We start from the raw sequence: 26,838 nt of genomic DNA on the forward strand, positions 1-26,838 counted from the left end.
AAGAAATAAAGATTTACGTGCTAAGAATACTAGATCTTAGGATTAAATATAAAAAATGCTATTGTAAGTGGAAACGAGTACTTTATTTACACAGTCTGGGCCACAAAACTTTAAAAACACATCATAGAAATAGTGACCATAAGTTTGCTAACTTAATTGCCTTTAGAGTACTCTTACTGCTAAAAAGAGTACTGGCCAACTATAAGGAATTGCACAAATACAAATAAGCAAAAACAAATTTTACTCTCCTCATGATTCCATTAAAAAAATACAAAACAAGTTTCATTTGGAAATTTGTTTTAATGCTAAAAGTGAAATAGAAACTATCTTCTTGAATAAAGAAATATCCTATCAGTAAGGTAAGAAAACAAGGTTGGCATCTTGTAAATGTCTGTGTCAGGATTCTGAAGAAACGCAATTTCACTAATATTAGTGTGGTGATGCGCCATTGGATTCTAGTTGCTGGTAAAATGGAGTAAGCACACTCTACTCTGTTCTGTCTGCTAAATGGAGCTATAAAACCTGGGCAGACTGCATACGGCAGCTATTTGAAGACTCTGAAAGTAAACAGCACTAGGCAAACTGGGGAAGAAGATCAGAATCTTAAATACAACTAAAGCAGCAGTGAGTTTACCATTCCTTCCCTCTGGTATCTCCCAACCTAGACTTATTCAGTACAGGCCCAAATCCAGAGGTGGGCAACTATATAGACAGAGAGTTCTAGGAGACCTCTTCTAGTTCTGGTTCAAGAAGCAAAAAATAGGTCTTCTAACGCTCAAAAGAATGAGAGATCGTTTTTCTTCTCTCCACTCTCTCATGACCCAGCCCCCAGTAATCTTGCAGTGACAGCAGTGGCAGTGACCAAAGGGGCAGCAACCAGAGCTCACAGGACCTATGCGGGAGAAAAAGTTTACTTTCTGATTGGAGAAGCAGTGAGACAAAGAGTGTGGGGCAAATGCCTTTTACCTTTATTTTTCTCTCTGTTCTCTTGCCATGTGGGCCCAGAAAGAAAGTGGAGTTGCACAGAAAAGTGTAAATAAAACCCAAGCTTTCTGGCTAATGGATCAAAAAATTAAGCCACAGAAAACAGGAAATTCCTGGGAGATTGTGTAGAAGAAAAAGCTGGGAAGGAGTATCCCTAATAGTGTTCATGAATTTATGGGCTTTAGTCCAAGCTGTGCATTCACAGATCTGACACTAAAAAGCATATTAAAAACTTTGAGAAATGATCTCTGGACCAGGACAGCATGACGGTCCCAGGCTATCAGCCGGATGACAAACCTGAGGGACAGGTCTGAGGAACGCTACAAAGCATTTGAAAACAAAGGTGAAATTGAAGATACAGGTGAAATAGAAGATACAGATACACGCACAGGATTAACACACAACTATTGAGCATTAAACAATTAAAAATTGAAAATAAAAAAATTACAGGGGCGGCGCCAGTGGCTTGAAGGAGTAGGGTGCCAGCCCCATATACCAGAGGTGGTGGGTTCAAACCCAGTCCTAGCCAAAAACTACAAAAAATAAATAAATAAAAATAAAAAATAAAAAAATTATAATAGGTCCAAAACAAATAAAATGTTTAGGAATAACTCTCCCCAAAATTATCCAAAGTCATTGGGGTGAAAACTAGAAATGCTAATGAACACAATCAAGAAAGGCAGAAATAAATAAGACATTTTCATCATGAAGCAGAAGAAACACATTATGAATGTCATTTTTTTTTTTTTACAAATTGATCTATAGATTTAATGTAACAGCAATCAAAAGCCCAGAAAGATTTTTTTTTGCAGATAATGACAGGCTGATTTGAAAAGTTGTAAGAAAAAACAAAGGAAATAGATTAACCAAAACGATTTTGAGAAAGAAAAACAGAAATGGAGGAGGAAAATAAAGGTAAAAGGCACTATCTGATTTTATTTATTTATTTTATTTTTTTGAGACAGTCTCACTATGTCGCCCTCTGTAGAGTGATGCGCTGTCACAGCTTGCAGCAACCTCAATCTCTTGGACTTAAGCGATTCTCTTGCCCCAGCCTCCCAAGTAGCTGGGACTACAGGCGCCTGCTACAAAGCCCGGCATTTTTTTGGTTGCAGTTGTCATTGTTGTTTAGGTGGCCCAGGCCAGGCCGGGTTTGAACCCACCAGCCTTAGTGCATGTGGCTGGCGCCATAACCACTGTGCTACGGGCGCAGAGCTGACTATCTGATTTTAAAATGCATTGTAAATCTACCATAATCAAAATTATATGAGCCGGCTGTGGCAGTTCATACTTGCAATCCTAGCACTCTGGGAGGCCACAACAGGAGAATTGTTTGAAGTCAGGAGTTCAAGACTAGCCTGAACAAGAGTGAGACCCCATCTCTACAAAAAGTAGAAAATTAGGTAGGCATTGTAGCCAAGCACCTGTATAGTTCCAGCTACTAAAGCAGGAGGATTGCTTGAGTCCAGGATTTTGAGGTTTTAGTGAGCTACGATGATGTCACTGTACTCTACTTTGGGTTACAGAGTGAGATTCTTTCTCAAAAACAAAACAAAACAAAAAAAAAAAAAACTATGTGCCTTTGATAAAGAATAAACACATTAATAAATGAAATAAAATAATAAAAGTGATATAACCAATTTGTTTTTGACAAAGGTACAGGCAATAACTTGAAAAAATAATTATTCTTCTCAATAAATGACATTAGATAATTGGACATTAATTTGTAAAAAAGGAACTCTCCTTAAACTTCACAACTTAACAAAAGTTAACTTAAATTGGTTCATAGTCCTAAATGTGAAACATAAAAATATAAAATTTTAAAAACATGACACAGGAAAAAAATCTTTCTGAACTGAGTTAGAGAAAGTTCTTAAGTATAACATCAAACTCATGATCTATAAAAAAAAAAAGGGGGAAAGGGAGGGGAGGGGAGGGAAGGGGGAGGGAGGGGGAATGAGGGGGATTAATGGGATTACACCTGCGGTGCATCTTACAAGGGTATATGTGAATCCTAGTAAATGTGGAATGTAAAGGTCTTAGCAAAATAACTAAGAAAAAGCTACAAAAGCTATGTTAACTAATGTGATGAAAATGTGTCAAACGATCTATGAACCAAGTGTATGGTGCCCCACGATCATACTAATGTACACAGCTATGATTTAATAAAAAAAAAAAAAGAAAAAATAATAAACTAAACTTCATCTAAATTGACAACTTTTGCTCTGTGAAAGCCATTGCTACAAGAATGAAGACAAGCTACTGATTAGGAGAAAATATTTACAGATCCTATGTCTGACAAAGACCTTGTATCCCATATATACAAAGAGCCTTCACAACTCTATAGTGAGAAAACAATGTGCAAGACATTTGAACAGACATGTTTCAAAAGAGGATACATGAATGACAAACAGCATTTGAAAAGATGTCCAACATTATTGGCCATTATATTTTAATGAAAATTAAAACGGCTGTGAGATGCCATTCTATCACCTTAGAATGGCTTCATCTTGATAGATTAAAAGTGACTGAAACATTCATACATTCCTAGAAGGAAAAATAGCTCAGCCGTTTCTAATAAACACACACTAACCACATAACCCAGCAATCCGAATCCTAGATATTTACCCTAGAGAAGTGAAAATGTAGGGTCACATAAAAATCTACACATGAAAACTTTAGCAGATTCACTCATCATTACCAAAAACCAGAAACAACTAAAATATGCTTTCATGGGAATAGTTAAAGACACAGTGGTATGGCAACACCAGATAATATTACTTGGCAATAAAAGGAAACTGTTAGAAACTGATGCTACCCACAACTTAACACGAATTGCAAAGGCATTACACTGAATTAGTGGTATGGTATGATTCAATTTATTCATTGTCTTCCTTAAAAAGAATTAAAAAATGATTGTGATAAGGACAGATCAGTGGTTGCCAGAAATTGGCATGGACAGAGATTCAATCAAAGGAGAGCAGGAGAAGGTTTATTTGGGGTGATGGAACAATTCTCTATCTTAATTGTAGTGGTAGTTTAAAGAATTATATATGTGTTAAAATTCACAGAATTGTACAACAATAAAAAGTCAGTTTTACTTTGTTAATTTATAAAATAGAATAAATGGGAAAAGACACAGTTATTTTCTCTGATAATTAAAAGCAAAAATTCCCCTGCCATTTAGCCTAGAAATACAAAAACTACATAATTAAACATTTATTCTCTTCCATGTCAACCAACTCTAATTTCTGACATTTATTTGGCAGGCTGGCTAAGATCAAGTGTAGGGATGATGGAGTTATAATCCAAACTATCTAAGGACATTAGAAATTCCATATAGGGAAGAAAGAAACTCCACCTGAACAATGGGAAACACTTCATCATAAATTAGATAGAAAAGAGCTTTACCAAGCCAATGACTCTGTTCATAGTATATATCACCTGTTCTTCTGTTGTCTAAAATTATCACATTTAGATCTACATAATAGAAACTACTGCTAGAGTTTTTGTGGCATTGTTTATTGTGTTTATTTGCTTGAATTTTTAATTTTGAGTAAGAAAATAAGAGAGATTAGAAGAATAGAGTGCTATATATATTAAGAAACGACTTAAAAGAAGAAAGAAATGAAAGAAAGGAATTACATGAGGTTATACAGGAATGATGGGAAAATGCGACAATGTAGAAATTTTTAAAAGCAAAAAAATATGCTTTTTTTATTGTTGGGAATTCATTGAGGGTACAAAGAACAAGGTTACACTGCTTGCATTTGTTAGGTAGACTCCCTCTTATAATTGTGTCCCACCCCCAAGAGGTGTGTCACACACTGTGACCCCCAACCCTCCAATATATATATTTTTAATGTCAGGTACACTCATTTTGATGGGTAACTAAGAAAGAAAAGAATTTTTTTTTTTTTTTTTTGCTCCTTTAAAAATTTAAAAAGTTTTTCCAATTTTTAAATGATTTTTAATTAATTTTGCCACCTAGGCTGGCATGCAGTGGTATAATCAAAACTCATTTTAACCTTGAACTCCTGAGCTCAAATGATGCTCCTGACTCAGCCTCCCAAGGAGCTATGATTATAGGTACACACCACCAATTAGCTAATTTACTTTTTTTTTTTTTTTTGAGATAGGATTTTACTATGTTGCCCAGGTTAGTCTCAAACTCATAGCCTCAAGCAATCCTCCACCTCAGACTCTCAAAATGCTAGAATTACAAGTGTGAGCGACCACACCTGGCCTCCTTCAACAAAAACTTTTTACACAAATGTTTTGCAAGTGTCACAAAACCCATCAAAATGGTTTTAGACACTCTGAAAACATGCGATAGATAGCAGACCTGGAGAATTGAAGGATCTAATTATTAAATGATCAGTATTAAATACTACTAATGGAATATTTAATACTCAAATTTTGAATTGTACATATTTTATGAAAGTTCTTATGCTTTTGGATTTTATGTCAGGTTTTTAATAGTAGGAAAGAGTACGAAGAAATATATTTTAAAATCCAGTATTGAAAGGTCAAAGTTATACAGTATATGAATATAATTCAGAGTATAATATATTTCAAAACTGTGTGGTCAAATTCACTGAGCATTGAATTACAAAATAAGAAGGCATGTACTCTGAAACTGTGCAATTCTGCTGCCCATATTTTTATGCTTAATTACATTTGAATTTGTTTAAATTTTTTTGGAACTCAGTTATATTATAATTTTTAAAGCATTTTTCTTTATTCTCTTTTTATCTGGTATTTGTGATCAGAACCATTACCAACATACATAAAAATCCACAGAAATATAAAAATAAGTTCAAAGGTACAAAAAAATCTAATCAATCTACAAACATTTATTAAGTACCTACTTGTACTATTAAACACTATTCCACGCACAAGAATCCAACAGAAAATGAAATAAAAATCTCTGCCTCTTTGGAAGTTACATTTTAGCAGTTAAACAAATAGCTGATATGTCAAAACATGGTTAGTGCCATGGAGAAAATTGAGCAAGGTAAAAAGGTGGGTAAGTGCTAAGTTGGGGCTACTACTTTATATTTGATAGTGGGAAAAGACCTTTTTTAATAAGATGACATTTGAACAAACACCTAAAGTAGCAAGAAAAGGAGCCATATTTCTTTCTTGGGCAAGATAAGAAGCAGTTGGGCCCAAAGCCCTGAAATGAATCATAATTACCACAGTCAAGGAACAGCAAAGACACCAATGTGGCTAAAGCTAGGGAGGGAGGAAAGAGAGGACTCTTAGACCTAGTGACCTAAACTCTGAACGTATCATCTCACAAATTCTGTAGATCAGAAGCCCAGTAAGAGTACTCTGCTGACGGTCTAACAAGGTTGAAATCAAGATGTAGGCTGAGCTGCATTCTCATGTGAAAGCTCTAAGGAAAAATCGACATCCTAGCTCATTGAAGTTGTTGGTAGAACTTCCTTCCTTCCTTTATGACTGAGGTCCCTTTTCCCCCACTAGTTATCATCTGAGACGAGGTTTGGTTCCAAAGCCATCCTTAGGTTCTTGCCATGAGACTCTCTCTGTTGGCAGTTCAGAACACAGTGGTTTGCTTCTTCAAGGACAGCGAAATTTCATCTCCAGTCTCCTAAGACAATGTCTAACACATGCCTACTCTAGCCACCTATGTACAATTATCAGTGACATATAAGGTAACCTGATGAAGGGAGTGACTATCCCTTCATAGTCACTGGTCCCACCTGCAGTCATGGGGAAGGTAATATGCATGGAGTGTACACCAGAGGTTGAGTGCACACCAGGGTTTGGGTGTACACTAGGGGTTGGGTGCACACCAAGGTTTGGGTGCACACCAGGGGTTGGGAATCTCACAGGACATCTTAGTGTTCTACCTACCACAAGCAATGAAGAGCTGAGATAACCCCAGGACTTTTCAGACCACTTTAAGATTGTTGCCTTTTCCTTTGAGTGAGGTAAAATGTTCAACAGAATAGTTTAAACTAACATAAGTTTTAAAGTGAAAAGTTGGGTTGTATTCTATAAAATAAACTGGAGGGGAGCAAAAAGAGGATCATAGAGAAATTGGGAGAAAGGTGAAATATGTCAGGTTTTAGTTTTATTTTGAAGGTAGAGCTGATAAGATATTGTGATTGGTTAGATATAGAGAATGAGAGAGAAGAGTAAGAAACTGTGAGGATTTGGGCCTGAGTAACGAGATGGGTGGAACTGCAATTTCCTGAGATGAAGAGTCTCTGAGGATAAAAAGGGCTGGGAGTGGGTGAGCGGTGGGCAGTAAGCAGAAACGGGCAGTTCAGTTTTGAACATTTTGGAATAGTTATTCAATATTTACTTATCTTCTGGTGGTCAAATGTGACAGTTGGGAGTTCAAAGAACTGGCCAAGGCCAGAGCTATAAATACAGTAATGTGTCACTTAACAACAGGGCTATGTTTCAAGAAGTGCATTGTTAAGGCAATTTCATCATTATTCAAACATCATAAAGTGCAAATTTAGGTGATCTAGCCTACTCTATACCTGGGTTATATGGTATCCTATTGCTCCCAGGCTACAAACCCATACACTATATGACTGTACTGAATACTATATAAATGTATAATTATAACACAATGGTACATATTTGTGTATTGAAACATATATAAGCATAGAAGGGATACGGTACAAATACAGCATTATAATTTTGTAGGACAACCATTGTATATGCAGTCTATGGTTGATTAAAACATCAGTATGTGCTATGACTATATAGACATCATCAGAATTTAATATACATCTCATAAAGGTCTAAAACCAGAATCTACAGAGAACTCAAGCAAATCAGCAGGAAAAAAAAAAAAACTCCATTGAAAAGTGGGCAAAGGATATGAACAGAAGTGTCTCAAAAAAAGATAGAAAAATGGACAATAAATGTGAAAAAATGCTCAACATCACTGATTATCAAGGAAATGAATATGAAAACCACAATGAGATGTCACCTAACCCCTGTTAGAATGGCTTTTATCAAAAATTTCAAGCAATAGATTGCTGGTGTGGATATAGAGAGAAGGGAACACTTATATATTATTGGTGGGACTGAAAATCATTGCAATCTTTACGGAAAACAGTATGGAGATACCTCAACGAACTAAAAGTAGACCCACCACTTGATCCAGCAATTCCATTGCTGAGTATTTGCCCCAAAGAGAACAACTCATTTTATCAAAAAGACACTCGCATTTAATGTTTATTACAGCACAATTCACAATTGCAAAGATACAGAATCAATCCAAGTACCCATCAATTCATGAGTGGATTAACAAAATGAGGTATATAGATACTGTGGAATACTATTCAGCCACAAAGAAGGATGGCTTAATGCATTTTGCAACAATTTGGATGTAATTGGAGACCCTTATCCTAAGTGAAGTATCTAAACAATGGAAAAACAAACACCACATGTGCTCATTATTAAATTGGAAATAACCAATGAGCACACATATGCACAGAGGGCAGTAAAACTCAACAGAAATCAAGCAGGGGAAAGGGCAGAGGAGGGTAATGGGTACAATGAACACTGGATGAAGGGAACACTTATAACCATGACTCAAGCATTTACAAGTAACCAAAAATATTGATCCTCCCACAAGACTTTGAAATATAAACAAACATATGCATATACATTTGGGAAAAAGCCCATCATGTAAGGCAAAGTAGAGACAACTTTTACTATGATTCTGCTACAAAAAGGAACAGGGAAATAGAGTGTAAGTTAGAAGATAGGAAACATTCAATAGCATGTTTTATGCTGACAGATATGACCTAGCAGAGAGAAAACAATTTGTGATACAACACAAAAAGGAGATTAAGTGTTGGAATAATGTTCTTATTATGGGTGAGAAGAGATGAAATATGACACACTAGTGGAGGGGTTGACTTCTGACCAGAAGCCGGGCTTTATCTTTAATAACAGGAGAGAAGGCAGAGTAGATGCCGGTAGATTTGTAAATACAGCATGAGAAATGATCAAATTCTTCTCGGGGAAACAGAAATCAGATCAATCAGCTGATGGGTTGGTAAATATGAAGCGGGAAATTGTCAGATTCTTCTCAGTGAAACAGAAATCAGATAAATCAGCTGAGAAAGAGGAAGAGGGCAGATATTTTGCAGGTTTTAAGAATGAGGAGGCGGGCGGCACCTGTGGCTCAGTGAGTAGGGCGCAGGCCCCATATGCCGAGGGTGGCGGGTTCAAACCCAGCCCTGGCCAAACTGCAACAACAACAACAAAAAAAAATAGCCGGGCGTTGTGGCGGGCGCCTGTAGTCCCAGCTGCTCAGGAGGCTGAGGCAAGAGAATCCCATAAGCCCAAGAGTTAGAGGTTGCTGTGAGCTGTGTGACGCCACGGCACTCTACCCGAGGGTGGTACAGTGAGACTCTGTCTCTACAAAAAAGAAAAAAAAAAAAAAAGAATGAGGAGGCATACAATAACGGGTCCAGAAAGTAGGCAATTGTACATGATCAGGAACACAGTGTGTATGTTAATTGTTACTGAGAGCACCCCTGAAGTTAAGGGCACTTATGTGCCAAATGAAACCTGTACTTGCAGAAGCTGGTTATCTCTAGCACATTCAGTTGCAAGGATGCAAGCGTGGAGTAGATGTGCAAAATGTTGGGTTTATTTAGCCACAGTGTTTGTTGTAGTTTGTATTTTAAATTCATGAATTAGTTATTGCTCTGAGAGTATAGCAACAGGAAAGAGGGGCAGAGAAGGTGAAGGTATATGCAAGGGAATTATCTTGCAATTTCTCAGTGATGGACCCTGACATCTCACCTGGGTAAGAAAAGAAGAGTGGACTCAGAAAGGTCAAAGAGCAACCAGAGGGAGTCTGGGAAAGACAGGAGATGAAAGTTTGAAAACAGGATGCTTCGAATTGAGACTCTGGAGTATGAGGATTATTGATAAAGTGTAGGGGACGACCACGGGCTGCTGAAACAGGGTAGAGAAAGGCCTGAGAGGCCAACGAACTGGAAAGGTCTCCCACGTGGCTACTGATCACAAGCAGTGCGAGAGGAGCAGGGCTGCAGAGAGAGTTAGTGCACCACAAGTACGAACTCTCATAAAATGAAAGGAGGTAATATCGGAAGGTGACCGCAATAAACTGAGGAATCAGACGGTGAATCTGAGGCCATGAGCCTTATTCCAGAAGTGATTTCAGAGGAAGCCTGTCCTACCAGGTAGGACAGTTTTGGCAGGGCTGCAGGAAGAGAATCTGCAAGGGAAATGATTGAAGAGAGTGCATAGGGCTGAACATGGACTCCGGGTATCAGGGTAGAATTGGGGAGAAGCTACTGGAGCGAGAGTAGGGTGTGGACAAAGAGAGAGAAGGATGGGTGATCACAGAGATGAAGGGGACCTGGGGATCCAGGGCTCTTCTGTGGTGAAAAATCACCTGATAATGAGTAACGATGACAGCCACAATGAAGTAACTCAGTATAAGTAGGCAAAATATGCAAGGGCAGGCAGGGCGGCACTCATTATAAAATACTATGTGGACCTGAAAGTTCTGTTTTTCTAATTTTTAACTTGTTCTGCTCTACCATCTTAATGCTGCATTACTAAATCATCTAGTAATTATTTTAGAGGTCAAAATGTGACTGATTCACAGTTAAAGCAGTCTATATAGAACAATAAAGATTCCTACGGACCTTCTTTTTTTCTTTGTTAAAAGGAAGAAAAGTAATTAAAGCAAAGTTCAAAATTCTCTACTACAGAAAAGTATTCTGCTTTTATTCATGCTAAGTAGATTCTGAAGATCAGCAGGAATAAATCAAATACCCTGTATCTATTTTTTAACATAAAGTACAGGAGGAAGCCATGTACATTTTTCTCTATCTCCCTTTAAAACATTATTTCAAAATTTCTTATTGTAAGAGGATATACCTATTAGTGACTAAAAGGTCTTTATCATATTTCTAAAAAAAAGAATTCATATAAGAAAAAAGGGTAGGTTTCAGTATTTGACAGTTTCTAACAGGAAGAAGAGAGACAGTATATATTAAAAGTCATGGAATTAAAACTTTCAATTCTGGGGGATTGTTATATATTCTTTTATAAATTTTTGAGAACTGAAATAAAATTTGTGCTGCAAATGAATCGTTCACTAGTTTTTTGTTTTGTTTTGTTTTGTTTTTTGAAAACCCTGGATGCAGCTGTTTATCTCTCCTATTCTGAGACAAACTCCTCAGAACTTTTAGTACTAGGATGGAGTAAATTCACAGAATGCTTAGGGAAGAGAGTAATTTTCAGTGTCATCCAAAACATTTTGTGGAAGCCAAGCCCCAGGAGGTTAAATGAAAGGCTTAAGACCACTTTACAAGTCATCAGCAATGTGGAGATTTAGCCAAGAACAGTAAAAATCAGAAGGCCACGTCTAATTTTTTAAAATTTATTTCTGAAAACCAAAATCTAAAGTGGTAGTAATTTATCTTTTTATTTTTGTTTTACCTACTTGCTCCCTAAGTTTATTGTCTTTATCTAAAATATCTTCACAGGAAGTTGTGATTTGATTTAGCTCTCAACAGCCCACTGCACTGAGCACTGATAAATCTGCCCCTGTCTAAGCGGCTTAATCTTTCTTTTGGGAAAGAGATAGTTTTAGATGGCTCTTGTTAGAGGCTTCTTCTCATAGAATAGATTATTAGTATAGCATAAACTTTGTTATGTATCTCCTCCATGTCTGAAGTTCCATTTTTCTTTATGCTTTAAGACATTTTTACTTTTTAAGCTCCCAATCATTCTCTTAAAACCTGCCTCACTGCAGCTTTCGCCCCCTCCTCAGTGGAACGCCATTGTTCTCAAAGTTTAAAGTCCTGGGAGTCATTTTTGCTTCCTTTCTTCCTTTCAAATCTCACATCCACGCTGTCACCAAATCCTAGCTGTTCTTTTCTCAGAATGTGTTCTGAATGCGACCATGTCTCACCACCACCGAAGACCTCCGTGGAGCAAACCTCCTCACTTGAATTAAGGCAGAGGGCTCCCACTTGGTCTTCCTGCTGCCACGCTTCCTTTCCACAATATGGCTGTTCCCAACACAAGTCAGATCGTGTCACTCTTCTGCTCAAAACCCTCCCAGAGCTCCCAGCTTTACTCAGAGTAAAGGATGAAGCAGGGACAATGGATTTTACTCCTGCACCACCTGGACCTTGTTACCTCCTTAGCGTTATTCCTTTAATTATCCTCCTCACGTTGCTCATTCAACTCATGCCTCATGGGACTTCTTACTATTCCTCAAATACAACAAGAAAATCCCTTTTTTAGGGCCCCCACACTAACAATTCCTTTTGCTTGAAACACCACTACCCCCTGTCACCAGTTGCCAACCAATACTTCCTTCGAGTGTTTGCTCAAATGTCATCTTCCCAGTGAGACTGGCACTGATCACTCACTGAACTAGGGGGGACATAGGTAGGGACAGCATAGGACCAAAGGCAGATACCAAACACCCCAGAGGCAGATACTCATTTTCAAAGAAAGTAAAAGCTGTTCAGAACTCAATGTACGAGACACTCGGGTTGATGATGGTAATGGTGATGATGACCAATATTTCATGGGGCCTAAGTGCAGGCACAAATTCAGTTGCATTGCATTTATTACTTTTAACAAATCTTAAATCAACCTTGAGGACTATACTACTCTTATTTAAAATTATAAATGAAATTATGAGATGTCCTCAGAACTCAAGTCAGTGCCTCTGTTTTTTAAGACTTCTTTAAACCTATCCTGGAAGGGCTGTCTTCCAGGAACGTGGAGATTGTCTAATAAATACCAAAACGTTTTCTTTGTATCATTCACTAATCAGATCCTCTAACTAATGCAAAAATTACCTCCCTTCCATCCTCCTGTCTCCTGCAGACAAGTCATAGATGGACACAATAATCATGCAATTAACACCAGAGATTTAAAGCTCATCTAATTTAAACTCATTTGAAAGATGATAAAATTGAAGCACAAAAAGTCTACTTCTTGAAGTCACGTGTCTAGTTAATGGCAGAATTTAGAGCACAGTTCCTAGGAGGGATAGGCCTTGGTTTCAAGCCCCAGGTGACATGACAGGCAATGAACATGACCATCCTGAAGCTTGCACTAGACTCACTGGCTGCTTTATATGTCGGTTATAAATATGTATGACTCAAGGGCAGTGCCTGTGGCTCAAAGGAGTAGGGTGCCAACCCCATATGCCAGAGGTGGTGGGTTCAAGCCCCGCCCCGGCCAAAAACTGCAAAAAAAAAAAAAAAGTTAATATGTATGACTCAAAATAGAACGGGAAATATTTTCCTAGAAAGATTATTCATGTGCTGTTTAAAATGTTGCTTGTCCTCTGCTCTCAGCCTTTCTTCTAGCTTCATAGCTGCCTAGGATCCCATTCTTAAAATCAGTTCTAGAAGCAAACCCTCCTTATTACTTGGAAATCATTATCCTTCCTGTCTGTCTCTGTCTGTACGGAAGGCATTAGGTAAAAGGTTTGTAAAGCTCTCATTGAAGAATGAATCTGTAAGCTATAAAAAAGAAAAGAAGTGTTTTTCTTCAGAAAATATATGTGTTTCTATTTTTTATTCACCTTAGTCCTGAAATGGAAAGAAGATGTTGCTGTGTTGTTTTGCATTCATAACTACTATCTTTGGACTCAAGGAATTTAAAGACAATCTCTGAGAAAATGACTTGATATCATAACAATAATAAAACAAGTTATGTGTGTGTTTACCATTTCCCCTCCCTGGACCCTTCATATATGTTTTATTGTGTCAATATATTTTTCAAATGAACTTAGTGGGAAAGATAACATCACTCAAATAGTGCTTGTTTCAAGGACTAATGGGGGTTCAGAGAAAGGAGAGATGTCATGGGAGAAAGATTAGGTGGAAAACTATTTTTCTATTAAAGTATGAGGGGATCCTTTTCTTTAAATATAGCTTATGAATCTATAATTTAAACTCATCTCAGTGGTGTTATTATCACTACAAACGGACTGGGAAATTTAAGAAAAGTAATTAACTCCTGGTGACAATAATAGAACTCTAACTTCCTTCAATGTTACAATCACAGGCCTATCCTTAAAGTGTTTAAAAGGCAATTTCACTTGGGTGTAGAAGCAATTCATTTTTGCTGATACTAGAGGCAAGTCTCAATAGTCAAGAAATTGTGTGTTAGTTGGCACTAACCGAGGAGCCCTAGAGACCGTCTCTCCCGTTTACTATGCGACTCCCTGGAACATTTTCAATTTGATTTTAGATAAGAGAAAAATAATCCCTACTATACACCATTTCTAAGTTTAAGATTGAAACTTTTAATCTGACAGCAATAAGAGAGACTATATCAGAGAAATATCAGGGAAGATTAAAAATAACAATAATCTAGTCTTCAATGGATGAATGAAGATTATGACACTTAAATTTATTCTTGGCAAACAATTTTTATGTTAAGTTGTAAAGGCATGCATTCATTTACTTCCCTATTTACATCAGAAAGAAATAACATTCAGCATGTATCTAAAAGAGACTCTGGTCATTTGATTTTCTTGTATAATGTAATATATGCCCCTTACATCAAGTTCAAGTAAACCTCATATAATTTCAGTTAGTTTTAAGTCTCACTATCTGTGAAAAGTGGTAAAATTGTCCTACAATGCAACACACTCATCAGTGGAACACAATGTTATATTTTAAAAAATCCTTCATTACTTACTTTCCATCTAATTCTAATAAGCTTACATCCATTGATTAGGGAACCTAGCGGATCAACCATCAGACTACAGGCTGGGCTCAAAGCAACCACTGCATTAACAAAAACAATCTGTTTATAATGGTACTAACTATAATTAGTGAAGCAAAGTAAACGTGCTTATTTTTTCTTTCTTCTTTCTTACTCCACACGTTTTCGTCTTTTTTCTTTGATCTCATTCTTCTCTTCTACCTTCTTAAAATCTTATTCATTATATCATTTGTCTTGTGTTTTCTATGTTTTCCTATCTTCAATGAATTAAACTCTATTCTTCCTTCTTTCCCTGATTCAATTCTTTATCTTACAGAAGCACTACCGCAAAGTGCTTAGCCACAGTTTTACTAAAACATAGCTATGCATGCCAGCTGTGCTATTCACACCAGACACTGGCGAATTTCACTTCTTAGATTAAGGTAGAAAAGTCCTGGGCTAGAGCATCCTAATGAGGGTCACACACTGTCAAGGGTCAGGTCACTTTCTATACTGCTTCAGGGATGGTACTTTTAAAACAGTTCACACATATATACTGAGGAGAACTGATAAGACATATTAGTAAATAGAAAAGCAAAATAAAACCTCACTTGAAAGAGTTAAAAAGTAGTAAACTTCTAATTATCTAAAGCAGGGGTCCTCAAACTATGGTCCATGGGCCACATGCGGTGGTGTGATTGTTATTTGTTCGCATTTTGTATATTTTTACTTCAAAATAAGATATGTGTAGTGTGCATAGGAATTTGTTCATAGTTCTTTTTTTTAAACTATAGTCTAGCCCTCCAACGGTCTGAGGGACAGTGAACTGGCCCCCTGTTTAAAAAGTTTGAGGACCCCTGATCTAAAGCTCTTATCTGGAGCAAGAATGATACATTCAGACCTGTTTTTTTCCAGCACCTAAAAACCTGATGACATAAGACAGTCATTGGTGTTAGAATTGAAGAGCCAATGTGGTCAGTCATGGTTGGGGGGTGGTGGCTAGACCTCACTGATGTGCCTGGAAACTATTACTCACAGTTCCTAACAAGGGTCAATTAGGAGGATGCCATGGTCTTCTAAATGGAAAAGACATATTCCTCATGCAAGGGATATCAGACAATGGAGGGGAAATGGACTTCGGCATAGGGAAGAATCTAAGGAGCACCATCTAAGAAGCTGGTTGAAGCCAAAACTAAACTCAAAGAACATGAGAAGATGGGTTGAAAACAGGAACTCTCCATGACTCAGCAATTATGAATTGGGCTGCAATAAACATTCTGGCACAAATATCTTTGTTATAATGTGATTTTTGGTCTTCTGGGTATATACCCAGTAGAGGAATTACAGGATTGAATGGCAGGTCCATCGATCCACGAATGGATTAATAAACTGTGGTGTATGTACACCATGGAATATTATGCAGCCTTAAAGAAAGATGGAGACTTTACCTCTTTCATGTTTACATGGATGGAGCTGGAACATATTCTTCTTAGTAAAGTATCCCAAGAATGGAAGAAAAAGTACCCAATGTACACAGCCCTACTATGAAACTAATTTGGGACTCTCACATGAAAGCTATAACCCAGCTACAACTTAACAATAGGGGGAAGTGGGAAAGGGGGTGAGTGGGTAGAGGGAGGGGGATCGGTGGGATCACACCTGTGGTGCATCTTACAGGGTGCATCTTGCGAAACTTGGTAAATGTAGAATGTAAATGTTTTGGCACAGTAACTGAGATAACGCCAGAAAGGCTATGTTAACCACTGTGATAAAAATGTGTCAAATGGTTTATGAAGCGAGTGTATGATGCCCCATGATCATATCAATGTATACAGTTATGATTTAATAAAAAAAAAAAGAAAAAAAAAGAAAAGCTGTAGGCGACGTGTCCTTTGAGAGTTCCGAAGGGCCGTGAAGGGTTAATAAAGGCTCTGAGAAGTCCTACAGTAAGGAAACCCACTTCACTTCTTTTTTTTTAATAGGGGCCTTTTAAACTTATTTGACTACAGAATTTCTGTATTCAAAGAACATGTATTGATAACCAAAGGGATACCGGTGTTACAAAAAACACTGTTTGGAAAAAGCTGATGTAAATGTGTCCAGAGCAGCAGAAACACGATGATGATGATGATGAAAGTGACTTTGGTAAATGTGGGTAAAGCCAATACAAAATTTTCAGGTCAAGCATAATTCCTTTCAGGCCTAATCATTCCTGTAAATTATCTTCAAAACTAAATTAGCTTTCACACTTCTTAAGTAGGTAGGTCTTTGTGTACAGATATTAATTTACGTGATTTGCATTTTAAGGGAGAAGAGGTCTCAGGCTTTTCTATACAAATTGAGGAGCTGTGGACGTGTACTTTTAAGTGTATGTTGTGCTTTCAGTGACTGAGAGCTCTAAACCAATTTGCCATCTGAGGAATCAGACATCTTTTGAATAATGCAAGTAAGAAAGTGCTAATTGGTTTCCTTGGTCATACCTACAGCTTTATGAAAATGGATTAGGGACATAAAGAAAAATGAAGAATAAGAAACCACATAGTCATTTAAATTATAAATAAAATAAAGTCTATGTGAATGAAATGGAAAATAACAATACTGATGATAATAATGTAAATACGATGAGCACCTGCTTGGCATCAGATACCACGTCACAGAGTTTGTGATCAGTACGTCTAACCTCTCTTGGCAGGGGGAAGGGGGACCTGACAACAGAGAAGCTGATCAGTAAATAAAAATAGCAGCTAACACTTACCAAGTATCTACTATGTATCACATGCTGCTGTAAGCATTTTACATTAGTAACTCCGGATTCTCACAACACTGTGAAATAGGCGCCACCCTCATCCCCATTTCATAGGTAGGAAAACTGAGTCTCAGAGCAACCAGACATCCTGCTAGCATCAGAAAAGCCAGAATTTGGGCATAGTATGTCTCTGAACCACGGGCTCTTTCCACCTCTTTACTGTCCTAATTTCATATCAGTATGCTTCACATTCTCCTCCAATTTTATAAATTAGTGGAATTTTAGCAGTTGTTATAAAATGACTCGTGTTAGTACCTTTGGAAAATTGTTAGGCAACTGTCTGTGTCCTTAAGGGCCTTAAGACAGTTACATAAAAGAACATAGTCAGTTTTATAAGCCAACACTCCTACTTTGGTGTTTGATGCCCCCCGTCATTCTCACAGTCCAGCTCCAGGAAATGGCACTTGTATTTACTTCTATGGACGGTTTTTGACATAGTGAGCAATCAAATGCATCAGTAAACTCTAAAAGCAATTGATACCCTGTGTTACATTTATGATGTCAATGCTATATTAATAAAATTTTTAGTCAAAACCAGTTTTATTTTTCCCCAACTCTATTGGTATGCTGCCGGCTTCAGCCAAACAAACAGCTCTCCATATGCCTTTGCTGGGATCTGCCACCTGGTAATAAGCCAAACATAACATCAGACTGATTAAAGCTAGAATTGAAGTTTCAGGTCTGTGTCCCTTTCTTAAATAATAGAAATGCTATATCCAAATTAAGGGTTAAATCAGTCACAATTCTACTGACCAAGTGTAGATAATGATGCTGTCACATTAAAAAAATTTTTTTCAACTGAACAAGCAAAATAAGGAAAAGATTAAGAGATGGTTGAGGGAATTAGCAGGCTCCATTCAAGAAGCAAAGGAAATGATATTTATGGAGTGTTTTTCTCTAATGCAAGGCAGTGCTTGGAACTTCCCTGCATGTGTTACTTGTCCAGAAGCACCCTGGGAGGGAAGTCATTACTACTTCCATTAACAGATGTTAAAGAAAATAGACACCATGCCTGCCGGGCCCGGGTGACACAGGTGGTGACTGCACTGGGAATCATACCCAAGTCTGGCATGAGAGTCCTGTTTCATCCACCTCACATTTCTTCCTGAGCAAAATGGGGGAGATATAAAGTTGGATAAAAGAGCAACTTTCTAATGTGGTCATGGAGAAAAAGTATGAGATTTGTCCTACTCAACTCTGCAAAGAAGAGCTGGAACCATGGTAGGGAGATAAAATCTGCGATTAAAATGGGAATACTTTTCTAACACTAGACCTGTCTGAAAATGAAAAAAAAAAAAAAAAAATTTGAGTTTGAGCTCCCCTCACTAAAGGCGTCCAGTCCAAGAAGAAGTAGAAATGCCAGTTTCAAGATCTCTTGTGGTCTGTAAAATAATTTAATTGTAAGATTCTAAATAGGAGTCCTCAAACTTTTTAAACAGGGGGCCAGTTCACTGTCCCTCAGACCATTGGAGGGGAGGACTATAATTAAAAAAAAAAAAACTATGAACAAATTCCTATGCACACTGCACATATCTTACTTTGAAGTAAAAAACCAAAATGGGAACAAATACAATCACACCGCCTCATGTGGCCCACGGGCCATAGTTTGAGGACCCCGGTATAATCTAAACCAAACAAATAGTCTCTGAAAAGTCCTTGATATGAGAACTCTTCTTCTCTAACAATCTCTATTCTCCATCCCATCCCAACCTTGCAATCTTCAGAAGTCAAACTGCTGTTCCTCAGTTTGCTTATCAGTAAAGCAGGAATAATATAATCTTCCAGGCCATTAGGAGACTAAGGTAGTTAGAGACAAAATAAGATAAAATGTTTGAAATGCTTAACATATCAGAAACATCAATAGTGGGAGCCACCACTTCCTACATGTTTGAGGTCCGAGTCAGGGTCAGCACTGTCATGGAGGAACTGCCTGACACCTTCCTTCCCATCCTGCCAAACACACAGTGACACAAGCAGCCCAGGGACAGGAGGCTCCCTCCTGAGCGCATGCATCTGGTCACTCGCGACTGGGCATTTGCCACTGACTCGCCTGTTTCCCTGCTTGTTCACTCCTAAAGAGAAAATGCAGTGTTTTGATGTGTTGCTTGTAGGGCTTCTGATACAAATTTTTACTTTCTTCAATGCAAAAGCATCAAGTAAGTTAGCTATTTATGTATCATTCTCGTCCTCTAAGTTTTCCATCAATGCTTTCAATAAAGTATAGCACTGTTCTGTTTCTTAATTATTCACAGATATGCTACTCTCTCCCCAAGAGGGGTTGTTTTGGTCATTAGTCAATTTTTATTGACCTTATTTAATATGGAAGATGTTTAGACATACATAATATTTTGTGGATACCATCAAAATTTTCTGCTATAATCCTAGGTTTCTAGTGCCTAAAAAAAAAAAAAAAAAACGCCAATTTACAGACTATGAAAAGAGAATGAAATGTATGCAAAACATATATAACTATTAGGATACTTGCTATGACGTTCAGGCAAAATTGATAAGATATAAAAGTATTCACAATATGCACAAGTTAAAAAATAGATCCTGTGCTTAAAGTAAGAAGAGCTACATAACCTTAATTTATGTGCAAGAAAGGGGTAGCGGAAGGAAATTAAAAGTATATGAATGTTTAATTTCATTTGAAAAGAAACATAAATTTGTCATTCAAAACCCTGTTGTCAATATATGACCAGGGTTGTTATCAGATCACTTTGGGAATTCAGATGCACTTGTAAGAGTCTAGGAACCAATACTCTGATCTGCTGGCCCATGGCACATAGAACATGTCTGGCCTCCCATCCTGCGAGAGTCTACTAACAACTTCATCCTATTATCAGCTCTCAAGAACATTCCTTTGGGATATTAAGTTTTAAAATGTAGGTTTCTTTTATTTTAACAAAAGCAACAAAAATAGAACTCCAAGTGTGTGCACGTGTGTGTGCATATATGAGCTTAAGGAGATTAAATTAAGCAAGTCATCAAAAACATTAAAACTTAAAACCCTCACAATTTGAACCTTACCTTCTTCAAGCCCAAACATTTAACAAAAATTAAAAATAAGTATTCATGGTTTGTGAGGAAGCAAAGTAATTCTAAAACAATATAAAGGCACACGTGTATATCCATTTACACTATCAATAATATATGTGTATGTGCGTCCATAGGTACACATATAAATGCAACAAAAAATAGAGAAAATTTAAAACTAAACAGTACTTGATTTTTTAAAGCCTTTTCCACACATCTGTATATTATAAAATATAATTGTGTATGTCCACTTAAGGTCACTAGTGTCTTATGTTGTTTGTTCCATAAAAGCACTCTCTAAATGAGGCAGAAATAATAAATGGGGGAAAAAATTCTCTTTGTATGAATAAACGCTTACATGTCTGTATTCGAGAAAACTTTTTGCCATATCCAACCTTGAGAAAATGATATAAGTGTTTGTTTAATTAAGTACAGAAGGACATGAAAGAAATAATAGAGCTCCTGTTAAGATGAGCTGAAAGTTTCTGTGACACGGTAAAAGCTCAAGGTTACGTGCCCTGTACTTTTGTAAATGTGAATTCCAAACAAGGATTTCAGCTTTTCAAGCAGATTACAACCTATTGTTCTGTAAGTTACTCATCTCAGACATGCTTAATGCTTAGACTGCATTATATTTACTAATTAGATAGATTCCACCCAGAAATAAATTCTTGATACTAGGTTTACAAGTAGCATCCATAAAAATTAAGGGAGCCATCGCTGTGAATCAAAATCCCAATAAATAATTATTAAACTTCTATGTTGCAGGCATACAAAATTGAATTTTAAGGTAAAGCATTAAGAAAAAAATAACTGAGGGCGGCGCCTGTGGCTCAGTGAGTAGGGCGCCGGCCCCATATGCCGAGGGTGGCAGGTTCAAACCCAGCCCCAGCCAAACTGCAACCAAAAAATAGCCGGGCATTGTGGCATGTGCCTGTAGTCCCAGCTACTCGGGAGGCTGAGGCAAGAGAATCGCGTAAGCCCAGGAGTTAAAGGTTGCTGTGAGCCGTGTGAGGCCACGGCACTCTACCGGAGGGCGGTACAGTGAGACTCTGTCTCTACAAAAAAAAAAAAAGAAAAAAATAACTGATACAACTAAAACTCTCCAAAGGGTATATAAAAGAGGGAAGGAAGTAAAGATTTTATTAGGTCTTGCGCTTTCTACTAGACAGTAGAAAAAAACAGCACAGGCTCTGAATTGGGCCCTAACTGAGTTCTAATCCTACCTGTGTAATCACCGGCTGCAGGGTCCTAGTCAAGCTGCTATAAAACACAGAAGATCATGCTGTGTGGATTAAACCAGATGGTGCAAACAAAGTGCCTAACTTGTTCTGAGCATTCTAGCAGATGCCCAGTAAATAAGGAGGTTTTCATTAAACATGTTATGAGTAACATCAGCTGCTAAATATTAAGTCTGCTGTCATGTTTTAAACTTTCTCAAGGCCCTACTCCTGCACTCAGGATGTGAAAAATTCTTAGCAAGTGCCTGCTGACTGAGCTCTGATGGAACCCCACACAGTGAGGAGCACACAGCAAAGTTCAGACAGGACTGAAACCCTTCCCTGCATTCCCATCCCTCTGAGAAGGATCTCCTAGGAAAGAGCTTTACTTTTTTGGTTGCTTCTTATTGTTGTTTTGTATTTGTTTAAACAGTTTAAGAGCAATGTAATTTTTCTCTGACTGCTACCACAATTCCCAGAGACAAATCTAACTTTTCCATTATGTTATTAAATCATTCAATCATAAGACAGTATTAGGATGTTTCAAAGTTCTGCTTGTAGGGTCCCAAGAGATTCATGTCAGGTTGGTAAAGCAAATATTTCCAGGTGCTTGAGCAGCAAGCCAGGTCCAGGTCCTGATAACATCCTGATTCAGGAGTGAGAACAGACTCCACGGGTTTCTCTCAGGCTCTAATCCCCCTTCAACTAGCATCCTGTTTCCCATTTCCCGCCCTCCTGGTTAACATTCCTGCATTCTTTTTTATTTATTTTTTTATTTTTATTTATTTATTTATTTATTTTATTGTTGGGGATTCATTGAGGGTACAATAAGCCAGTTACACTGATTGCAATTGTTAGGTAAAGTCCCTCTTGCAATCATGTCTTGCCCCCATAAAGTGTGGCTGCATTCTTCATGGCATTTTAACAGTCATTTAGTCATCATTTATGACCAGGCACTGTGGTGAGATAAGACAGGAAAGAAACTGTGAACAAGTGACCCTGAGCTTGCTTTGCCCTGCAACTAGTAAGTTACATGACATGCAGCTTACGTTTCAACTGAGTCCCAGTTCTCCCCTTTCTCAAAAGAGACAAGACGTGGGTCATTAAAACTTTGCAGTTAAAAACGTGTGGCTTTGCACCTTGCCTTTCCCACTTAAGTAATTTGTGCAAAGTTATAATGCTCTTAACTGCTTTCAATACCTCTTCTTTTATGAAATGTAGAAAATATGAACAGCATCACAATCTAGTTTGAGAAGCGTCATTGAGACATCTCTAATATACTTGGAGCATAAAGCACATAGTTGTTCCTTCTTCCCCTCCTCCTCTCCCTCTTCTTCTAATCATTATCATCTCTATTCTAACACTATCCAGTATCTTTCATGCCTAAAATATAATCTTCTATAAGACCGTTGCCTGGTGTGCATTATAGTGTAGATGTCAAGGCCAGATAGCAATGAAGTACAGAGAACAAAAACAGAAAATGTAATTGAGATATGAAAGAAGGCAGAGGTTTCCACAGACCCACTGGGTCTTAACGAAAATCCGAGGGGATAGGACCTACCAAAGGTAATATAGCAAAACAAAATGGGTGTAATATAAAGAGACTAATAATAAATAGCCTCCATTTGGGATGCTAGAACACTCATAAACATAGTAACCATGCATTTAAATGAGTTCATATTATGTGAGTAGAAATCACATTATATATTGGAGGCATTTTCCCCAATTTATGCAAATTTTACTTTACACTTTCAAAAACATGCAATATCATATTTACTAATTTAGATAGATTCCATTCAGAAATACATTCTGGCTAACAGGTTTACATTTAGAATCCACAAAATGTAAGGAAATCATTATTATAAATTGTGAATTTGAGCCTACTTCTATAAATTTGACTTCCACTTCTTGCCCCTTTGAATTTCTATAGGAAAAAAATCTCTCATGCACTTGATTTCCAGTTTAAAGCACGTATGATACAGTAGCCACTTTAAACCATGGTCCTCTGTGGAACAAGTTCCAGAGTTTAAAATGTGAATTATCTGATAAGAAGCCCCCAAAGGGACAGTGAACAGAAGCTGAATCATAAGATTTTGGGAAAGCTAAAATATACCATAAAGGAACTTCAGCATCAAAGAATGACACTTACAAATATGCTCTTTTTACTATTCATTGTAAAGAAATCTGAGAATTATATTGTTTTGAAATTAATGACTAGAAGATAAAAGAAAAACAAGTCAGAAATAATCAGTGTGAAGGAATATTAAACAAAACAAAACAAAAATGCTTCTTTCCCCTGACCTAATGTTCTCCCAACTCAATTCCTCAGAGACAGTCAGTGGAGAGAAGATGCATTACATCAGAAATCAAAAAAAAGAAAAAGAAAAACCAAAGTGCAGAAATCAAGAGACTATGATGAATTTATAATCTGTGTTGTTCATAGGGAAAGAAGACCACAGACTCGGCAAACACACAGAGGGTAGAAATCATAACCCAGCCATTTCAAAATTGGTTTTCTACAATTATTTATTTTAGAAAACAAGAACCTTTATTATTTTTTTCTCCTTGCATACAATCAAGATCAAAAGACTAGGAATCAGGGGTATTAAAACTAAAAGTAAAAAATCTGTCTTGCTTTTATCTAAATCTGAAATTTACTATTCCTTTTTTCTCTAAACTTGACCTTTCTCTGTTTTGTTCTGTTTTCCCACATCCTAAGGTACTCTACATGTTCACGAGCTTTCTTTTCACTGAAATTCACTGAAATCAGTCCCTTGATTTCTGTTTCAAACCAGTATCTAAATATCGCACCATCATGTAGTAAGCTGCTGTTAATTGACCATTATAACGTAATTGATACTGTGGCTCCTGTGTCAGCAAGATGAGGAAGAGCCTGCTATGCAGTTGACCTAGAAAACATGTGGACTGCGAATAGCCCTAAGTTAGTTGAATGTTTGACATCTCATATGAATCCAGGGCATGTAGGTCAGCTCCATCAGTCATGGTGCCATGACAATATGAAAATTTCTAGGGTATCAGGGACACCGATAGCCAGCCTTTTTAGCTGGCCTTTTTTATACTTCAAACTGAAAATAATAGCAGCAAATTTTTATTGGAAATAACATCACAGAACTCTAAAGATTTTTATATATTTTCCCCAACAAAATACAACATCAACACCAACACCAGATATTGAAGAGACATGATTTAAAGAGAGCTGGAAAGGAAAAGATAGCCTCAGCGGAACCCACCAACACTTCTTTATCCACTGGAGTGTTGCTTATATTAAATTATGCTATATCATCAATACAAATGCAGATCTGTAAGCATCAGGAACATTCATTAAAAGAGAAAGCTAGGAGTAGAGATTCTAGCATAAGCTATAGCATCCTTAATGAAATAAATTGTTGGATGCAAGCAGACCGTTGAGAGGGGTGGTGAGGAGGGACAAACAAACTTAAGTCTTTGTCTGGTTTCTAGAAATGGTCTCTATGTTTCATCAGAATGAGGCCTTTTTAAGATTTACGAATAGTGTTCTATATGATTTTTATATTTAATCATACTATACTGTAAGATAGTATACTGTAGATATTGTAAGGCAGTATTTCCTATATACACCTATGCAAGTTATTATATAGTTCGTGAACAGCAGAATACTGTTTTCAAGTTTATTATTAATTTAAAAAGAACTATTTATCCTTTTAATATTCTTCTTCATATTAAATACTCTGCAGTACCCTAGAGATTGTTTCATCATCTATATCAAAACAAATCGTACTTATCTCAGAATTAGCTATGACCTACTCTGTTTCAAAGAGGCTGTTTTAACTTATAAGCATTTTATGTTTAAGAGTATAATAACAAAATTGGCTGAAAAATAATAATCACTTTACTCTCTATCATCATAAAACTACAATATTACCTCGAACATATTTGTATCCTAGAAACTTACTTGATTTAAAAAGTATTGTGATTAGTAATAGAAAAATTATTTAATAGCATGATCATAATTCATATTTCCTTTCTTACTTTCCAAGAATTTCATCACTTTAATAATCATGTAATATTATTTGTTTTAAAGGGCTAACAACATTTACATTTCACAAGCTGAAACCTGACCTTGAATGTGAACTTGAATAATTGCTGTTTTACTATAACTTTTTGCAATGGAGAACATAAGCTGTTTGAGAGTTGACATCTAACATTCACAAGAATTGTAACTTTCAAACACCCTGGCCATCAATACATATCACAGCTTGTTAACTTTAACACTGTTTCTGCAAACCCAGAGACCCACCTCAGGCTCAGGGCCAGCAGCTGCTCCTTTGACTTCAGTAGATCCCCCACTTTGAAACTGGCATAGCCCAAGAAGCTTCGCTGAAAATGAGAGAAGAAAGAATGGTTTTCATTAACTTTCTGAAGTTCTTAATCCTTTTGCTAAAAAAATGAAACCTTAAATCTATTAGCTTAACAAATATTTCACTGGCAGAGATACAATTATCACTAATACATCCAAAAACCGAGTGGGAATGAGGGGTAAAAATGTACCATGTTCTTTAAAAACAGAAAGACCAATAGCCTAGAAAATCACAAGATGTAAAATAACAACAACCAGGACCTTTCCACTAACCATCATCTTTTCCACATATAAAAACTGAGGTAAAAGAAAAGGTGATAAACTGTCAATATTTACCAATGCTGTCAATCTTCTTATGAGAGTTCCTAAAATCACTGGCAGCCACAACTTTGTATTCCAGATATGAGCAAATCTGTTAGTTAGAGCTATTTTTATGTGGGACTCTGCACAAGTTATAAATAGAAATGCTATATTTCTCCCCAATTACAGCAACATTTAAAAGCATTTTTCCTTTGTTATTTCTTTACTAGCATGGAACAATTTCATTCCAAAACACACAAAAAGTTACATTTTCTAAAATTGCTTTTATAGCCTGTTATACTGGGTGTTGACTATAAATATCTGCTTTCTAGTTTTTTCAGCTCAATGTAAGGAATAAAATGCCAAGCTGTGTGTGTGTGTGTTTTTCTAGGATTAAAAAAAAAAAA

At 36.9% G+C, this 26,838-nt stretch overlaps 1 protein-coding gene across 5 annotated transcripts in view; it reads right to left on the bottom strand.

The window, feature by feature from the left end:
- INPP4B (inositol polyphosphate-4-phosphatase type II B) overlaps positions 1-26,838 on the bottom strand; it is an 881,338-nt gene that overhangs the window by 233,879 nt on the left and 620,621 nt on the right. For 4 of the 5 annotated variants that reach the window (XM_053582182.1, XM_053582180.1, XM_053582181.1 and 1 more), the window contains one exon: positions 26,072-26,151. In XM_053582182.1, the coding sequence (XP_053438157.1) occupies positions 26,072-26,151 (80 nt within the window). Of the gene's footprint in view, positions 1-26,071; positions 26,152-26,467; positions 26,536-26,838 lie in introns of those variants that run through there. The other variant, XM_053582183.1, reaches the window with a different exon arrangement.

Source organism: Nycticebus coucang, chromosome 1, assembly GCF_027406575.1.
Source record: "Nycticebus coucang isolate mNycCou1 chromosome 1, mNycCou1.pri, whole genome shotgun sequence".
NCBI lineage: Eukaryota > Metazoa > Chordata > Mammalia > Primates > Lorisidae > Nycticebus > Nycticebus coucang.